General features: G+C 57.3%; 5 protein-coding genes across 5 annotated transcripts; 3 read left to right on the forward strand and 2 right to left on the reverse strand.

Annotated features, from left to right (window-relative positions):
• Window positions 1–620: 620 nt before the first annotated feature.
• Window positions 621–3,160, reverse strand: K452DRAFT_326802 (uncharacterized protein; the record flags this gene model as incomplete). Its single annotated transcript, XM_033544868.1, has 3 exons — window positions 621–2,837; window positions 2,897–3,103; window positions 3,158–3,160. The coding sequence occupies 3 exons, from the start codon at window positions 3,158–3,160 to the stop codon at window positions 621–623; spliced, it is 2,427 nt and encodes an 808-aa protein (XP_033397433.1).
• A 2,978-nt stretch (window positions 3,161–6,138) lies between these two features.
• Window positions 6,139–8,132, forward strand: K452DRAFT_228179 (uncharacterized protein; the record flags this gene model as incomplete). Its single annotated transcript, XM_033536944.1, has 2 exons — window positions 6,139–6,211; window positions 6,274–8,132. 2 exons carry the CDS (start codon window positions 6,139–6,141, stop codon window positions 8,130–8,132), a joined length of 1,932 nt encoding a protein of 643 aa, XP_033397434.1.
• Window positions 8,133–8,926: 794 nt separating this feature from the next.
• Window positions 8,927–10,093, forward strand: K452DRAFT_298391 (uncharacterized protein; the record flags this gene model as incomplete). The annotated part of the gene is made up of 1 exon (XM_033542118.1): window positions 8,927–10,093. One exon carries the CDS (start codon window positions 8,927–8,929, stop codon window positions 10,091–10,093), a length of 1,167 nt encoding a protein of 388 aa, XP_033397435.1.
• Window positions 10,094–10,319: 226 nt separating this feature from the next.
• K452DRAFT_32783 (uncharacterized protein) lies at window positions 10,320–12,944 on the forward strand. The gene is made up of 5 exons (XM_033544946.1): window positions 10,320–10,521; window positions 10,585–10,800; window positions 10,856–10,959; window positions 11,363–12,550; window positions 12,611–12,944. Exons 1-5 carry the CDS (start codon window positions 10,453–10,455, stop codon window positions 12,729–12,731), a joined length of 1,698 nt encoding a protein of 565 aa, XP_033397436.1. The 5' UTR covers window positions 10,320–10,452; the 3' UTR covers window positions 12,732–12,944.
• A 3,001-nt stretch (window positions 12,945–15,945) lies between these two features.
• Window positions 15,946–17,991, reverse strand: K452DRAFT_228127 (uncharacterized protein; the record flags this gene model as incomplete). The annotated part of the gene is made up of 1 exon (XM_033536939.1): window positions 15,946–17,991. One exon carries the CDS (start codon window positions 17,989–17,991, stop codon window positions 15,946–15,948), a length of 2,046 nt encoding a protein of 681 aa, XP_033397437.1.
• Window positions 17,992–18,722: the final 731 nt, after the last annotated feature.

Below are 18,722 nucleotides of genomic sequence, written 5' to 3' on the forward strand. Positions count from 1 at the left end.
AAGTGAGGCGTGCTATCGCCGCCCACCTCGTATCTTCATAGCCTTCTGACGCTTCATTTCTTTCATTGGCGCTACCTACGCAAGGAAAAGTCTTTGTTGCTCCTACATACATAACTACCTAATGTAATGCAAACCGCTTTCCCCACTCGTTGCCCTGATGGCATATGTATGTCTAGATACGGATACCGATGCCCTACTCAAGTAAAAAAAAAAAAAAAAAAAGAAATAACCGTCGTGATCAAATGTCGTCTTTTTATCCAAAGCAAGCGAAGAGAAATGCATACTGCCCTCGGACAGTCTCGGGTCGTTACGTCATGAGGTGATATCAAGAAAAGGCGTGACAGACAGCAAGGAAGTTGCTAGAAAGGGTATATAGCTGGCCAGCAGAAGAAGATCTGCACGAGACAGATGCAACGAAATGAAGAACGGAAACAGAAAGGCCAAAGAAAATCAGAGCAAAGTCAAATGAGCCAAAAAACAAAAGCAGAGAGCAAATGCCCCTAAGCACCGGAAATGGAAAACGAAAATAAGGGGTGAAATGGTGAGGGGCTTTTATTCCCCGAAGGATGTGGGCCGCATGTGGAGAACGGGGTCGTCCAGGCCTCGAAGCATGCGGGCGCTTAGACAGCACTGCCGTTAATCTCGACCTCGTAGCCCTCCTTCTTCGCTTTCATGGCCTTGGCCAGCATGAGCTCTCTCATCCAGTCGATGCGCTCATCACGAGTCTTGACAGCAAAGTGGTGCGTCTTGCCGTTTGCCGCCGTCTTCTTGACAATGCTCTTGTCCTCGCCGTGCTGGCCTGTCGGCACGAGCTGAAATGTGAAGGCCGCGGCGTCGAGGCTTGTGTTACCACTGCCATCTTTCTTGTGGCTGTTGGCGAGCTTGAGACCTTTGAGCTTGGCGGCCAGCTTGTTTGATGCCAAGCTGGAGCATGCAACGGCGTACTCGTCCACATTGATTGTGTCCAATGCCATGCTCTCGGGCACGTCGGACGCGTGCATAGCCAGCCGCGTGCCGGCCAGGCGGAAGTGCTGGTCTTGCCACTCATGGCGCAGCAGCTTAGTGCGTCGCTTCTTCATCCAGCCGGCATGGTTTACGCCATCGTACGTGTACTGATGCTGTTGCTCGTAGCGGTTCAGCAGATGCGCCTTCATGTCTGCACTAGAAGACGAATCCGTCGACTTCTTTCTCATTTGCGACGTAGTGGACGCATTATCATGCAGAGTGGCAGAGTCGGCAGAGTTCGGATGGGCTTCCGGCGGGCTGTACACTTCGTTCTCGCGAAGGCTAGGCATCACGTAAGAAGGCCTGCGCCACTCATTGCTTGAGGCGGTACGTTGCACAGGATCTCGGTACTGCATTCCCGGTGGTACTGATTGGCTGGTGTCGCGAGAAATTGGACCAAGTGGAACCTGGGTCAGGGGAACGTCCATCTCGGAGGCGGGGGTGCCAAAACGATAAAGGTTCGGAGAGGCGTTCGCAGTACGACAAGGCGAGAAGGCGTTGGAGTACTCGTTAGTTTGCATCGGCCGAGGGTTGCCGTAGACGTTGGCGGAGGCGGATCGTGGAATGTTAAGTTTGGGCAAGTTGCGCAGGTTTGCATGAGCAGTTTGGGTTTCGTGGGGCGGGTGAAGGGGCGGGAACATCTCCAGAGGGCTAGAGGGACGGTCGTCCGGTAGGTGCTGTATATGCGGGGGCTCCATGTGTTGCAGTGTCAGGAAGTGCTTGACGTTCTCCTGAGGATCGCGGGACTCGACTGTCCGAAGCGTGTCTTCCTGCAGTGCGACAGCGGGCATCTGCCCTGGACCCATAAGATCAGAAGATGCGACAACAGATGGCAGAGCATCAGAAGTTGGGCGATAAACGTTCTCCACCAGGTTTGTAGCAGCAGCAGCATTTCCAGGATCGCCAGCAATGAAGATGTGGCCACCATTGTCCGGAGAAATGGGAAAACCATGCTCTTCTTGCAGTCGCTGGAGTTGCCGTTGTTGCTTTCTCCATTTGTGGCATCTCTCGCCCTTTGAGCAATGATGTGGCTTAGGAAGCAGTTGTTCAATCGCAACGATCGAGACGGATTCAGCAGGTGTGATGATATCGTCGCCATTGCTGCGATGTCTACGACCTCTTCTCCGACGACCGGCACCGGGCTCAATTGGAGTCATGCTACCGTCTTCTGCATCCTCGCAATCACGGCGGCGGGGCCGCGAGTGTGACCGCTCCCTGGTGCTGTTGGATCGGGTATTGCGCGTGCACGGACGGCTCGTGTCTTGGAATGGAGTGGGCTGCGGGCTTATGCGGCCATCGTTACCCCTGAGCTCATCGATGTGGTTCCAAAGCTGATGCCGCTTTCCGAAAGAAGGTATGTCCAACTCTTTTAAGTCTTCGAACTGCATATCGAGCAACACTGCACCAGTGATGTCATGATGCTCAAACTTCTCGATGATGGAATCTTCAAATCCCAGTTCATACATCCAGTCTGCCACTTGTTGCGCAGTCCACGAACTGATGTTCGAACTACGCCCCTGCGGCGGCTCTGGTTCATTTTGAGCGTAGAACTCGAAAGCAAGAGCAGAAGGCATAGGCTCCACTTCTTCGGTCCGGAATGCAGTGTCGATCCTGGGTGGGGGCTGCTTCGGGAGTAAAGGAGACATTTGGAGCGCATACTCGTAATTGAACTCAGCGGATGAGAGAGAAGAGCGGAACAAATGAGGGCCCTTTGGGCCCTCTATGGATCGTCGTTCCTGGGCCTGGAAGTCAAAGTGCATCCTGCGGCTGGAATGCGGCGTCGGGACTTCCTCGTAAGTAGATATGGTCGTTTGGCTTTTTCTGCTGTCATTCTGGAGACGACCTGTCAATATGGCGGAAGCGCCGAAGGCGGACGGGCGGGTGTACTCACCGATTCGAAGCTGTATTTCGGGACGCTTTCCTCTTCAAAGTCACTCGAGTCATCACCGTCGTCGTCCTCGAAGTCGGTGTCGAAGATCTCGGTGGCCTCGGATAGCGGCCGAGGCTTGTCAGAGCGGACGGTGAGGAAAGGCTCCATGTTGCCGCTCTGGTACATCTGCACGCCGGCTTCCAGCGGCGACATGGGACGGAAGGTCGCCTGTGGGCCGCAATCAGCAGGGGTACAGGCAATCATCAAATTCCAGTGACGTACCATGGCAGCAAAGCAAAACGAGCAAGAGGACGGACGGACAGGATTGAGCTCTACACAGGTCACATATGAAGAAAAGGCGAGGGGGGGCGGCCGTGCGGGCGACGGGCAGCGTCGAGGTTTTAGTAGGAGGATACCTGAGACGCTGGCTCGGCCAGGATGCGGTGTGGTTGGGCATTGGTTGGAGGCATGGCCGTTAAGCTCGCGGACACGGCGGAAGCCTCGCCCAAGACCCTTCCCCACTGGGCAAGCGGGCGCGTAGATAGGGCAGCACAGGAAGGATCCCTGCGCGACGCGCTCGTTGGTGCGTCGGGGTGAGGCGGACAGCGTCGACTGCCGCATGCGGCACGTTTAGCCCCCCTTGCAGCTCGCACGCTAGCATGGGGAACCAAGGCCCGTCTCGCTTCGGCACGACAGCAGCGCATGGCGCTCCCGTTTTCCTGCCGTCCGCACCCCGGTGTCACCACGTATATGTATGTATCGATGTATGTCGTCGCACCCGCGCCCGCCTCTGGTGCAACTCGTGGCAGCAACGCCGTGCCGCGCGACGCGATCGATGCCGGAGCCGATCCAGCACCGAAATCGTGGCCGCGGCCATGACACTTGCTGCTCCGTGTGCGAAACGGCCTTGACGGGGGTTGCGTGACCTGTCCGCGGATCTTGGCCAGCGGGCCGCAGCGATAGGCCAGCCGTGGATCTGTGAAGAGAATGAATGATGGATTGATGAGCTGGAGCGTCGGCTTGTCCGCTCCCGCTCCCACGATGGACGGAAACCACGAACCAGACTCCGGCGCAGCTCGTGGCTGCAGTCGCAATCTGAGAATCCTAGGTTCCCATCAATCTCCTTGGCCGCAGCTGCCGCGTTGTGTGATGACTGTGCCTGCGTCCAGAGCCTCGGGCCCAGACCGCTCCTTCACGTCGCACCTGTCGCCGTCTCGAGCACCACACGGAGGAACCGGTTTTTCGATCTGCGTGCTGCCCTCGAGTCTCCCTCTCTCACATGACCCGACGCTTCATGCGGCCCTATCCACTTCGCGACGCGCTGTGCGACATTCCCGCTGAATTATCGACGCGGGGGACGAATCAGCAGCGGGTCGATGGGTACATGTGGCAGGCGAGGTCCACTTTCGCAGCTGTCGTGGTTGCCCAGCATGAATCACGTTCATCATCACACGGCCGCGGTCGAGGGGAGAAAAAGAACATGGTCGGGGTCTGCGCTGCCGAGATTGAGCATGCAAAGGCTCCCATGTCTAGCGGCAGGCCAACCCCGCCATGTTGGCATCCGATTTGTCCTCGAGGCAAATGAACGACACCGAGAGAGGGACCGTAGCTTGCGAGAGAAAAAAGTCGTCGAGGCCACGACGACACCCACCGGGCCTGAGTCGTCATGGGCAATCGGGCAGATTCAAGCATCACGGGAAGCGGCCGAGTCAGGTGCTATGGCGTCTGGGGCATGTCATTTGTCGAGAAAGTCGGCCGATCATTTTAGGAAATTTTCATCGCCAGCCAATCAAGCCCATGGCCACAGCGCTGGCTGGGGGAAAAAAAAAAAAAAACTCGAGGCCGTGGATCGCGTCGGTGCACGCGATAGGCGGCTAATTACGGCGGCTGGCAGGAGGTTAATTGACCCCGCGCGCGCCTAAAGCGAACATTTAGCTGCCATTATTTTTAGTCGAGAAGCTCACGCTCCCCACATCCGTTAGGCTGCGCGATTGGCAGAGACGCGGCAGCGCCCGAGCCGCAGGGGCCCCGGCTAAACTAGCGGGAAAGAGCCTGCCGTGCACAACGCAACACCATCACATCGGCTTGCAGCCAGTCGACGCCCGCCATGCCACGCACTCCCACCCCCCCAGCCGATCCCCTCCTGTCATGCCTGCATCCGGTCGCCTGAGTTTACCGGATCCACCACCATGGCCGATATCGTTTTGCCGTGTCACCAATCTGCTCTGTACACCACAGCAGCCCAACCTCCTTCCTCAACCTGTCTTGCAATGGCCAGATGTCGTGCCTCGATCGGGCCCGGCGCAGCAGCGCTCCTCAGGCCACCCCTAGTGGACTCAGTGAAGAAAATGCCATATTTCCGGCCTGAGGACAGGTCCAAGGTCCATGGCCGTGATACGTCGAGCCGACCATGCCCAAATCTCCCATGCTGACGCATTGGCAATAATCGTGCGCCATGGATCGCCATTGATCCTCTCGAGTAACGGGCGGCCCGCTTGCCTTCATCTCGAGCAGCTGCAAGTCTTCCGGCCGATGCATCATTGCGTCTGCTCTCGCCGAAGCGAAGGGCCCATGTCACGACATGGGCTTGAACGAGGCTTACTTTCAATGAAGGATTTCAGGCGCTAGCCCTGTCACGGCAATCCTCCGTGCCTTGTTCCTAGCCGATCTGCCCAAGGAAGAGGACCCGTCGATAACTGTCCGTCGACCGACTGTACCCCTCTTTTAAGCTTGGACCAGACGCCGGCCCCTTGCGGCGGCTCTCAAAAATAGTGTGCCCTCGTGCATGCGGTCCAAGCGTGGATGACTGCAACCTGTCAAGGTTCTGCCGCCAATGGCAGCCGTTTCCCGCCCTCCACCGTGGAGTCGGGCGTGGAAGTCCCAGCCTCCGGTGCAAGCCCTCTGCATTTCCACAGCTCTGCTCTAAGAATAGATGTGGAGCTATTAGCCGCATTTTTCGAGTTTCAGGCACATATAAGGTACTCTCCCTCTCTGACCTAGGAAACTCAGCAGCGACGGTGCGAATAATTTGCAAGCATTTCCATTCCCTTACCAACCCAGAGTCCGCCGGTCGAACTTGGGTTTACTGTCATTAATCTAATAGCCTTCCGCTCGATCCTTTTCGCCCTTACGGATCCCTCCCGCTGGTGCATTAGCGGTATTGCGCATCGCATTGTTTTATCATCTAGTTATAACTACCCCCCCCCAGCACATCCCCAATGTCTTCAAGCACGTCGGCCTCTACCTCCAAACCAACCGCAACAATGGTGGGCACCAAGGACACTACGGCAACTGCGAAACAGACTCCGGCCAAGATGCACAGGAGATCGCGGACTGGTAGGCGAACCCCACATACATACATGGATCTGCGCCGCAGTGTTTCTAACCTTATTCAACAGGCTGCTTCACATGCCGTCTGCGCAGGAAGAAGTGCGATGAGGGCAAGCCTGGCTGCAAGGCCTGCAAGCACCTTGGCCTTCGATGCGACTACAAGCGCCCCGTTTGGTGGAGCAACAACGAGCAGAGGCGTCAGCAGAAGGAGCAGATCAAGAACATAATCAAGCGTACCAAGGCCACGGAGAAGACCGCGCAAGCGCTCCCCATGAACGACTCTCCTCCGCCAAGCCTCTGCCACTCGCTCCCGGCCTCCGACACCTACTCCGACGGCATTCCTAAGACCCGCGCAGCATCAATTGAGTCGCAGTTTTCTGCCGACTTCCAGTGCGTCTCTCCGCCTGAGATGTTCGCCTCCATGTCAATGCCTCCTCCTGGTTACCTGCCTTATGCGCCGTTCGCGTCGCCCTACGAGGTTGACATCAAGACCGAGCGCCAAATGTTTGTCAATGACATTCCCACGAGGAGAGATTCCACCATGTCGACCTTCAGCACCTTCCAGCCTCCTCCAACGGCAGGATGCGACTTTGCGCCAGACAACTGGGTTCAGCACGAGTACTTCGAGACTCACGGAGAAGAGTTCCCCGAGGAGCCTCTTGACTTCAACTTCTTTGATTTCCCCCATGGCTCCTTCACCCCTTCGCACCAAGCCCTCATCCAGGTCGAGGAGTGCGACCAGCCTCTGCTCAACCACTTCATTGACAATGTCTTGCGCCTTGTTTTCCCCATCCTCGAGGTCAACCAGCATGGTCCTACTCGCTCTGATGTTGTCCTTCCCGCTCTCGAGTCGAACAAGTGCTACCTTCACTGCTGCTTGAGCATCGCTGCGCAACACTTGAAGACTACTGCCAACCTCGACAACGAGCAGATTGACAACGACATTATGCGCCACCGTTTCCAGACCATCTCTGAGCTCTGCGCAGCCCTGAACCGCGATACGGATCACATGCAGATCTTGGAGGCCACGCTTGGAATGATCTTCTTCCAGTGCTCCGTCGGCCGCCCGGGTGACAGCCTGCCCGACATTCCTTGGCATTCCCACTTCCAAGCTGCGACCGACCTGATCCAGAGGCTTGGATTGCCCCAGCAGCTGACGGCCCTCAACGGCAACCCCCACGCTCAGCCGCCGTTCAACATGAGCTTGGCGGCGTGGATCGATATCCTCGGTGCAACCATGCTTGGAAAGTCTCCTGTCTTTGCGAGCACCTACCTCGAAAAGTTGCTGGCCGACTCTAGCTCTGGCATGTCCTCGCTTATGGGCTGCGAAGACAAGGTCATGTATCTGATTTCGGAGATCGCATGCCTCGAGTCCTACAAGATCGACACGGAGAACCTGGAGAATGTTGCGCTTTGTGCGCACATCAAGTATGTTGGTGACCAGATCAGTATGACCGAGCAGAACGCTGGTACCATCGACAACTGCTACTCTTCGACCGGTGCGATCCGCCCGCAGCAGCTCAGCACGAACATCACTGCTGTCTTCCGCATCGCCGCGCGCATCTATCTGTGCAGCCTTGTTCCCACCTTTGACCGGGAGCAGGCTTCGACCATCAGCCTGGTTGACCAACTGGCCGAGGCAATGGAGTTTATCCCGGCTGGCCCCGAGGGTTTCGACCGCTCTGTTGTCTGGCCTCTGCTGATCGCAGGATCTGTTTCGCTCAGCAACTCCAAGTTCCGGACGATGCTTGCCCAGCGCGCGCAGCTGATGGGCGAGGCGTCTGAGTTCGGCTCCTTTGGCCGTATCAAGGAGCTCTTGAAAGACGTGTGGGCCATCAACGACGAGAATGAGAGGAGAGGTGACAAGCAGAGCGTCCACTGGCGGGACGTGATGCGCCAGAAGAACTGGGACTTCTTGTTGATCTAGAAGCCCGCCTTCGGCCATCCTGGTCTACTTGCCCTCGACTACATACCCATGTCCCGACGATGAAACGGCCGCAACGCAACGATACTCGCACACGGCGAGCTCGACACGATATATATATGTACGCAGCGCATTTGGTCGCCTTGCATTATACCCACTTTGTAATTTTCACTTCTTCGACTATACCACTTTTTTCTTTTCCTTTTTTCCTCTTTCTTTCTTTATTTATTTTTCACTTCTATTTTATATCATCTTAGAGAACATTACAGGTTCGGCGGATGCATACTGCTTCGAGGAGTTTTAGGAGGGAGCGATTTTGTGGGACGGGTTCATGACTCTTTCATGGCTTTTTAGCGTTTTCTACTCGGTCTCGTGCCAAACGGCCCGCTGGGGCCGGTTTCGCGGGCGGTGGAACTAGTGCAGCTTCCACCACACGCCTTGTACCATAGACAGAATACTTTGTAGGGAGGGGGTGGCGGTAGAGCGGACAATCAACGGCCAAACCGGCTTCGGAACAAAAATCCAATCGTGCGTGAGGGGGGGCTGACATTCCATGTGCTGCATTGACCGCCGCGCCAAGCATAAGACGGAGCATAAGGCCTAAATTTAGATCGACAGGAAATCAGACGGTAAGAGTGCTCTGGGACCTTACGGGCAATGGCACTTGTGATTCGCTTGCCCGGCTACTTGCACCAGATACACATCGCCTGACAGCACTCGATTGCGGCTTCAAGCCTGTCCGCCACCGTCTATATAGCAGATCCGCGTGCTGCAACTGCCTTCCCGCGACCCCCGTCATGGCGCAAGCGTCCGATCCATCGTCGCCCACCCAGCCGCCCTTCGACCCTGTCGACACGTCCACGCCCGACGGCCGCTACAAGGATGAGGTCGAGTCGCCTAGCGTCTCCAACTCAAATGCTCTGGCGCGCTTCGAATTCGAGGCCGGCCAAGGCAGGGAGGGCACCAAGATCCTCATGGTCGAGTGGGAGGACGACGAGAAGACCAAAGGCGTGCGCGGCGACTGGCACATCAGCTGGGAGGGCAAGAGCACCGTGCTGCCAGCCAACGACCAAACACCCAATGTCAATAGGCTCTACTTCCTGCTGGCGCCCGGCGCCGCCGTCCCGCCTACCATCACCCTGATGCACCGGCCCGCCGACCCCTCGAAGTCACCCACGACCTGGCGCACCAATCCGCTGCCCGCCATCTTCCCGCCGGAGCTGGGCGCGAGCGGCAATGCCGCGGGGAAAAAGGGCGTCCTGCACACCATCTGGGCCAAGCGCAGGCTGCAGGAGCTGCAAAAGGAGATTGAGGCTGAGGGCCAGAGCAATGTAGAGGGCATCGGGTTCGTCATGGTTATGCAGGAGAAGGAATGGATCGAACAGAACTTTGGTGTCTCAGCCAGGCCCAGCGTCAGCTTTGCAAAGAACGAAGGCTCTGCGCCGCTGAGCCCATCGAGCCCAAGGTCGCCGGGCGGAGGGCGGTTGATGGACAAGCTCAAAGGGCTGAAGTTGAACACGACCGAGAAGGATTTTTCGACGCGGAAGGATCCGAGCGAGGGCATGCCGGCGTTCAACCCCCTGTCACCGGAGTCTTCGGATGTGGCCGTCTCATCGTTTGCGACCTTCAAAGGCCTGAGTCCAGCAGAATTGGCGGCCAAGCCGGCGCAGGTTCCTTCGCAGCCGCAGCAGCAGCAGCAGCAAGACGCTCCGCGGCGCGTGGCAGCCCCAATCGCGCCGCCGGCGTTTATCCAACAGCAGCAATCGTCAGCAATGGGATCATTGGATGCGTTTGCGGGAGGGTTCCAGCCACTACGGCCACAGGCGCAGGAGAGTCACGAGGAAGAGAAGGACGACTTGTTCGCGGTGCCCATCAGCCCGCGCAGCCCGGAGATGAAGACGAGTCCGTTCTCCTTTGCGGCAGCTGACACGGCCAAGTACGCGGGGGAAGAGAAGGCATCATGACGGGAGAGCACGCGTAAGCCGGGGGGGATACACGTTCGTTTCATGCAGGGGCGTTTGGAGCGGCTAGCGAGGTGTGCTTTTTGTGATTGTCCCCGCCAGCTTGATTGTATTCACAATAGACATGTGATGTACCAGGGCCCCCAAAGCGGTGCTGACTAAGTAAGGTGACGCACGGGAGCTAAGACGCGGCTCAACCTAGTGCCCCGAGCAACGAACTTCGCATCCGCGTCCACAACCCGCCCCTCGGCCTCACCCTCTCTCTCTCTTGCGCACCCGTCTCCCCCGCCACCTCCACGCCCTTTCACCGCCCCACCCGCTTCCTAGCCTCCCGCCGTCTTCCATCGCGCAGCCACGACACAATGGCCGACCTTAGCTTCCTGGGAATGGACGACGACTTTGCTGAGCTGAGGGACCTGAATCAGAAGCTGGTGCGTCGCCGCGCTTGATGCCTGAGGGCCACGGGCCACGAGCTGACCGAGACCCCGCGACAGTTTGAGAACCCCGATGATTTCGACGCCTGGGAGAAGGTTGTGCGCGCCGCAGAGTCGCTGGAAGGCGGCCTCAACCGCAACTCGAGCCCTTCCTCCATCGCCGCCACGCGTTCCGTCTACGACAAATTCCTCGCAAAGTTCCCTCTGGTCTTTGGATACTGGAAGAAGTATGCCGACTTGGAGTTCTCCATCGCAGGCACCGAGGCCGCGGAAATGGTCGGTACACTCACGCCTTGTTCCCCATGGCACGCCCGCTGATTCGCGTCACTAGGTGTACGAGCGTGGCGTTGCCAGCATCGCCAGCTCCGTTGATCTCTGGGCAAACTATTGCGCCTTCAAGGTCGACACCTGCCACGACTCAGATGTGATCAGAGAGTAAGTATCAGCGGCAGAGCTTTCCTTCCCCGTAACCATCACGAGTTCAGCACGAACCATCACGGCGACTTTGCGAAGCGCGAATGTCCTTTCAACCTCAATCTCAATCTGGGTCTGGGTCTGGGTCTGGGTGTAGCTTGGAGCTTGGTGAGACCTCGGAGCCTAACCATACCCCTGAAGCTGCATCTCACACTAAGCTTTCAGACGCTTTTCTTGTCTTGACTGCACACTCTGAAGTGCCTCGTGTGGCAGTATTTTCCCTCACTCGATCTCGCATAATCCTTGGGACTTCATTGACACCAAGAACAATCCCGATAACCCGCTATAATCTGTTTGCTGCCCTCTTCCACTCCCCATATCTCTCCCGCGCAACGTATCTAGGCCCGCTAACCAACTCACCTAGACTGTTCGAGCGCGGCGTGGCATGCGTCGGCCTGGACTTCTTGGCACACCCCTTTTGGGACAAGTACATTGAGTTCGAGGAACGCCTCGAGGCCTTCGATAGGATTTTCGTCATTCTGAAGAACATTATCCTTATCCCAATGCATCAGTACGCGCGCTATTTCGAGCGTTTCCGGCAGCTATCGCAAACGCGCCCGGTCACAGAGCTCGTTCCGGAGAACATCCTGGCGCAGTATCAGACCGAGCTTCTGGCGCTCGGCCCCAAGAGCGAAGTCGAGACGGAGCGCGAGCTGCGTGCAAGGATCGATACCCATTACCTTGAGGTCTACAACAAGACGCAGACCGAGGTCGGTGCGCGCTGGGTCTACGAGGCCGAAATCAAGCGGCCGTACTTCCACGTTACGGATTTGGACGAGCCGCAGTTGGCTAATTGGAGAAAGTACCTGGATTATGAGGAGGCCAATGGCACCTATGAGCGTACTTCATTCCTTTACGAAAGGTGTTTGGTTACGGCTGCCTACTACGAGGAGTTCTGGTTCCGTTATGCGCGGTGGATGCTAGCTCAGCCCAACAAGGAGCAGGAGGTTCGCAACATCTATCAGCGCGCTAGCTGTCTGTTTGTGCCCATAGCGCATCCGTCGATTCGTATTCAGTACGCAATCTTCGAGGAGCAGGCTGGCAGGGTCGATGTCGCTGAGGCTATCTACGATGCCATCCTTGTCAGTCTTCCCGGCCAAGTCGAGACCATCGTTTCCTGGGCCAATTTGGCTAGGAGGCACCGTGGCATCGACGCAGCCATTACCGTGCTTCGTGGCCAGATCGAAAGTGCCGAGGTTCCTAGCCAAGCCAAGGGTACCTTGGTCGCCGAATGGGCTCGTCTTCTGTGGAAGATCAAGGGCTTTCCGGACGAGGCCCGTCAAATTTACCAGGCGAACACGGCCAACTACCTCGACGTTCGCGCATTCTGGTACGGCTACCTCATGTTCGAGATTGAGCAGCCCTTCACTCCTGAGACGGATACCACCCAGCACGAGCGTATCAAGCAAGTGCACACCGCCATCAGCACAGACAGCCTGCTTCCGTTACCCACCATGCGCGAACTGACGTTCCTGTACATGAAATACCTGCTTGAGCGTGGCACCAAGGAGGCTGCCAAGGAATGGCTGCAGCTGGATCGGGAGATCAACGGGTAAGTGCAGACTGTTCCAACAAGATTTGGAGTTCTTATGCTAATGCAGGTTACCTATAGCCCCAACTCGGTCGCCGCTCCTTCGAAAAACAGGCCTGAGCCCAAGCCCCTCGCGCCTGCGCAGTCAGTGGAGGTCATGCCGTGGCTTCGTCGGGCAGAGGACATCTACTCCAACTTCTGAGCAGGACTGTATCAATCACCAGGCTCGACACTGAATGAATGAAGGGACCTTCATGATTTCGGGTTGCCAAGACCCTGTCTTCAGTTGATGTTTCGCTACTTGTCTTCTTTCTCGGGAACACATGTCCTCCCTTGACGAAGACAAGACTTTAACCCTCAAACTTTGATCCCCGATTTCCCTCGCGCGTGGCCCCCACGGGGCGATGGACGCATCACTCACGAAAAACGGCATTTCGGCCCACACATCCCACCAAAATTCCCCCCTCCTGCACACATACATGTACTGTAAGCCCCAACCCCATCTACTTACCACCCTACCCGTCAGCCCATCACCAAGAATCGACACTGCAGGCTCTTGCGGAGCATGGCGTCAGAATGCGCGACTCGTTACGCACCCTGCTTGCTAGTCGCACCGGGATTAATCGACATGGCTGTGCAGAGAAATGGCAGCATGATCGGACACGGATGCGGACAGAGCCGCACTGCTGCGGCTTAGGTAGTTACTGTAGTGTAGTTTTTGCAAATTGAAATAAATTGGATTAGATTGGCTTGCGAGAGGTGTGTGGTGTAGTTGTGGTGTAAGTGATTGCATTGGCCGGCGCTGGAGAGCGCGCTGTGCTGATGGTCCATAGCTCGAAGTCGGTGTCGGGGTTTGGGTTGGATGGAAGCCTGCCGCACACCTGCTTGTCCGGAAATGCTCCGCGGCGTGGTACCTACTACGCGGAGACTTTCTTGTCCTCGTACCTTCCCTCTCCCTCGTTCGGCCCACTCCATGCGCGTCGCTGCCGCCTTCCCTTCCGCCACGCTAAGCCCCCATGCGCCTTCCCTGCCTTCGCACCCACCCATTGCCGCCGACGACGCAGCCTCTGGCTGGGTCTAGCAAGCAGGCGCGCGACTGCTGACTGCGTGCTGTCCTTGGGCACAAGTAGGGGCTAGTCAGGGAGGGCCGTGATGCTGAAGGGCAGCGGACCACTTGTGTCGCTTATGTTGGCGTCGGAGTTAGAGGTGAGAGTTTCATAGGTAGGTAGGTAGGTAGGTAGGCTAGAGCGGGAAGACGAAGGCGCAGATAGATGGCATCTACCCACTCAGCTGCGTGTACTTTCAGGAAACCCCGGCTCTGAATCTGATTATCAAATACATACATACATAGCTGGGTATATACGGAGGATTAGGTAGACATTGGAAACACCACCCACACACCCACACACCAACTAGAGAGAATCACAGCCTGCCATAGAACGAACCAACAAATTAATGAACCAATGAACCAGCCGCATGTATGCACTGCACGTTGGTGCGAGAAAGCCCGAACCCGTAAGAAGCACTTGCTTTACACAGAACGAAGAGTCAGTCGGTGAGATTAGCTACATCTACTGTATGTATAAAAAAAATAAAAAACTAAAAAAATAAAAAGCCAACGCCCAAGCACGCAAGCCAAGGTTTATCTTCTGCATTTTGCGCTTTCGACGACAATCGTCATCATCGATTGGAGGGGGCAGTGGTGATGATAACCACCATCAAAAACGCAAAAAGCAGAAATCAACTTTGGCTTGCGTACTTTCACATACATTGGTATCTTTTAAGAGAACATATACACCAAGGTAAGTACGTTGTAGCTCTCGACCTGCCTGCCAGGCACTGGCTTCTTTGAAAAAACGAAGGACACAGAGGTACACACACTGACTAACAACCCCCCTTCACCCTTCACTACTCGACCTCTGGAGAAAGAATAAATCCCATTCATTGCTCAGAAGCTCGCGCCACAAACTATAATAGGTATCGAACGGGGTTGCCACAACAACAACAACAACAACAACAACAACAGCGACAACGACAGCAACAGCGACAGCAACAGCAACAGCGACACAACAACGACAGACGACGGCGGCGGCAAAAAGACAACAGCAACAACAACAACGACTCCGACCGCTCAACCCCCCCGGGCTCTTCAACCGACCGACCGACCACCCACCCACCTCAACCCAAACCAAGCAAGCAATCGGCTTGGCTTTCAACCCCGGTCCTCTCCCAACCCAGCTCAACGGAGAATCTGATAAAAGAGAAGAAAGGCGAGGAAATAACGGCGCAGAAGGGAGACAGCAAAAAAAAAAAAAAAAAAAAAAAAAAAAACTGAAAACCAATAAAACACAAAACACAAATGACGTGCCGCGGGGGGGATCAGAAGAGGAGTGTGGAAATCGCGAGCTACCTACTTAGACGAGGAAAAAAAGAACTAAAAATAACTAGACGCGCAATCGACATAAGTGGATGGATGAATGCTAGATGGGTGTATGGATGGATAACAGATGCACGAGCAGCGGTGAGCGCGGTGCGACGGGTAAGTGCAAACTCGTGTGAATGTGTGTCAGCGGGAGTGCGGGGCCTAACGTAACAGATCTCTAGGAGCTAACGACGACAAGGGGCGCGAGTACGAAAAATTGGGCGGACGGCTGCCGAAATTATGGCGCAGTACACGTTGTCTCTTCGTCGCGCTCGTTCGCGCAGCATCCTACTCTCTTTTTTAGTAGCACCTCCTCTCTCTCTCTCTCTCTCTCCAGCCTGCCATAAGCGGCAACAATGATGTACAGACCCTGGTAGCGACGGTGCGCGGCTGTTAACGCTGCTAAAGCGGGCACTGAGCGGAGTAAGGCCTTGGTATCAAGGGGAGGAGAGAGGTTTGGAGAGACAATGTCAGCGGCAAATAGGGTAAAGCGCAAGACAAAGAAAGGGTGCGCCGGCCGCTGCCTCTTGGCATCGTCTCACGTGCAATATGGCCCAGCAAGGTCGCCAGTAGATAAGCAAGGAGCAAAAGAAAAGCAACGAAAAAAGAGAAATCGAGAACAAGCAAGACGGGAACGGTTTTTGGAGGGGCCAAAGCAACGAACGGTAAACAGATCAAGCAGACGAAAATAAAGGACAATAACAACGCCAGAGCCTCAACACGGATTGATTCCCGTTTGCTCATCCTCCCAACACCACCCTCCTTTTCCCGACATGATTTGTTAACCTGCCGCTTATGGTTTCGAAGAAGTCGCTATCGTGTACTGGACCTCCATGCGGACAGCAATCTGATGACGCCTTGTGCCCGATACCGCTGCTTTCCGTCGAGAGAGCAGTGGAAAACTCCTCTGGCGCCAGTGGTGATATTACAGTATTAGGGAATTTCGTCAGGGAACATGCATGAGAAGCTTTTTGCTGCCGATCCGGGGAGGGTCTTAACGGCTTTGTGGCGCTTGTTGCTGTTGCTGTTGGTGCTGCTGGTGTTGTTGCAGCTGAGCGCGCAATTGGGCAACCTCATCTTGCAAGCCGGCGATGCGTCTATTGGATTCCTCTTGAGCCTGTGTCATGCGTGCTTCAATATCTCGCAGATAGCTCCAGATGTCCGTCTCACGGCCGCCAAAGTACTCGCGCATGCTGCCGCCGCTGCTCTGGCCATGGCTCGAAAGGCTGCCGACGGTTGAGGCACTGCCGGGGCCGGACACCTGCTGCTGCAGCATACTTGGGCCGAGGGCGTGACTGGCTTGCGCGTTTTGCTTCGCACCCTGCGCACCCAGCTTGTTCTCTATCGGCATCCTTATGTTAGACGACAAGCCAGGAAGAGAGGGCAACTGAGGTGCATGCGAATTGGCTACGGGTGGGCGCAGGCCCATTGGAGACGAACCTGTGCCGGCCCCACTCTGATACTGTTGTTGCGGATGGGCTGGTCCGGACATGCTTGGAGAGCGCCCGCCAGGCACGCTCGCCCCCTCTATGGCCCCTTGGCGATGCTGCGGCTCCATCTGGCCAGGGGAGATGGGCTTGGGGGATTCGGTCATGCTGCCTTGGGCAAAAACCGAGGGAGTTTGGCCAGGGTAGTGCATCGAAGAGAGGCTGGAGCCGACCGCCTTCGGGCTCGGGTGGCCGGATGGATCTCGAGACGGACCCGACCCGCCGGTGCCGGTCCCGGGAGGGAACATGGACCCCCGGACGCTGCTGCCGCTCATCCCGCGACCTGCAATCGGAGGGTACGTGCTCGAGTGCTGATGGTACGACGAATGAGACCCTTGCCGGCCCTTGCTCGGCTCGCTCACTCTCCTGCCGCCCGGCCCGTCCTCGTCCATCCGGTCATCGTCTGCAGCGTCCCCGCCGTGGTACACCAGCCCGTCCATGCCATCTTCGCCCTTGCCGTCGCCATCGTCGTCCATTCCGAAGCTGGACCGGCGACCGGCGCAGCCTCCTTGGCCCTTGTTGTGCCTCGCCAGCGCGTCGCCACGGGCGAACTTGCGGCCGCACTTGGGGCACGTGTGCGGCCTCTCGCCAGTGTGGAGCTTCGTGTGGCGTTTCAAGTCGTGCAAACGGCGAAATCGCGCTTGACAGGTCGGACATTCGTAGGGCTTCTCCTGACTGTGGGTAAGAAGGTGGCTTTTAAGGTTGTGGTGGCGGGTGAAGTCCGTGGAGCAGTACGGGCACTTGTGTCGCTTCGTGTTGGGAGACCTAGGACTGCTGTTCTGGTTGTATCCAGACATGGGCATGCTAAGCACCCGCGCCGGCGCCCGCGGATCCAGCTCTGCCGGCGCCGGAGCCGGAAAGGTCTGTGATCGACTGGCTTGGCCGAAGCCGTCGCCGGGGGAAGGCCCATGATGCGCCGGGGCCCCCCCGTTGCTTGGCGCGTCGGCGACGGGCATGCCTCCGGCGCCGAAATGGCCGGCGGGCGCGGTGTCGGTGGCGCCGGCCGTCGCAGTCGGTGCGGTTGTGCTGTCCAAAGAGCCAAAGCTAGATACACTTACTGGACTCGTTTGCATATTCTCACCACCAGTGCCCGAGTCTGGAATGGATATCTTTTTAGCGGCCTGGGCAAGCGGCTCACTAAGGGTAGTGGCCGCGGGTGGCGCATCTCGGGCCTTGGTCATGTCGTTGACGCCCAGCAAAGACGTCAGGGCGCTGATGGCGGGGTTTGGCGAAATCTGACGGGACGTCTCTCTTTCCCTCTGTTCCCGCAGTCTTCGCTCGTCGGCCATGGCAGCTCTACCTGTAAGCGGCGGAGGCGAAAGTCTTGGGCCAAGCTTAAACGCGGGCAGTTTGGGCGTGTGCGCAGCGGCAGGAGAAGGAAGGCCCGGGTCGAAGGAGATGTGGCGAGTGTGCGAAGCTTGATTCTTGGAAGCGTTGGCGCCAAATGGTTGCTGGACGGGCGATACGGAGGTAGGCGTATCTGGGGCAGTAGGTGCGGGAGGAAACGGGCCTGAGTGTGCTGACGAAGGCGTGTATGGACCCGCGGAGGCCATAGGATGGTCGAGACGGAGCTCGCAGGCAGTGGTGAGGGTCACGGAGCGGAGCCGCTCAAGAAGCAGGCGGCGCAGAAAGCTGGCAGGGCGTCAACGCGGGCGCGAGGCGACGTCGCGCTGCGAGCGTGGGCGGCTTAGGTCACGTACCTGGCGCAACGGGTGCACGCAATGATGCAGCGCAAAGCAATTGTTCCAATGTCCCCGGCGACAGTCAGACGATGGGCATGTCGACAGCAGCGGCCATGGACAGGATGGCGAGGTCAGAGAGGGCGCGGGTGGCGGCGCTGGGGCGGCGTGGAGATGGCCGAAGCGCAGCAATTGACGGGCCAAGACGTGATTCGCGCAGCAGCGTCCAGGATGCGGGCGCGAGAGGGCAGAGGCGGGTCGGGCGAGAAGACAGAGGCATGCGACGGGAGGAGCAGGGCGTCGGCGGCCGTTGCGAGGAGGTTGAGCACAGAGCGACGAGAGCAGAGGTGGGTGTGGGTCCAGTGGGTGGAGGAGGGCTGTGGATTCGGTGCGGCTGGCGGTGCTTTGGTGGTTAGGGTTGGCACTGCGAGCGAGGCTGGTTCCGCGATGATGTCGGGTGGCTGTGAAGGCCGGATGACTAATGCTAGGCGCGTGTGGCGAAGCCGAAGCTGTCGACGGACGGCGGCACGTGTGCGATCGTCAGGCACATGCGCCCGCGCAGGTTTTTCTCTTAGGTCGAGAGGAGGAGCGGGCGAGTGGAGAGA

This window comes from Aplosporella prunicola (assembly GCF_010093885.1).
Source record: "Aplosporella prunicola CBS 121167 unplaced genomic scaffold K452scaffold_13, whole genome shotgun sequence".
Classification (NCBI taxonomy): Eukaryota; Fungi; Ascomycota; class Dothideomycetes; order Botryosphaeriales; family Aplosporellaceae; genus Aplosporella; species Aplosporella prunicola.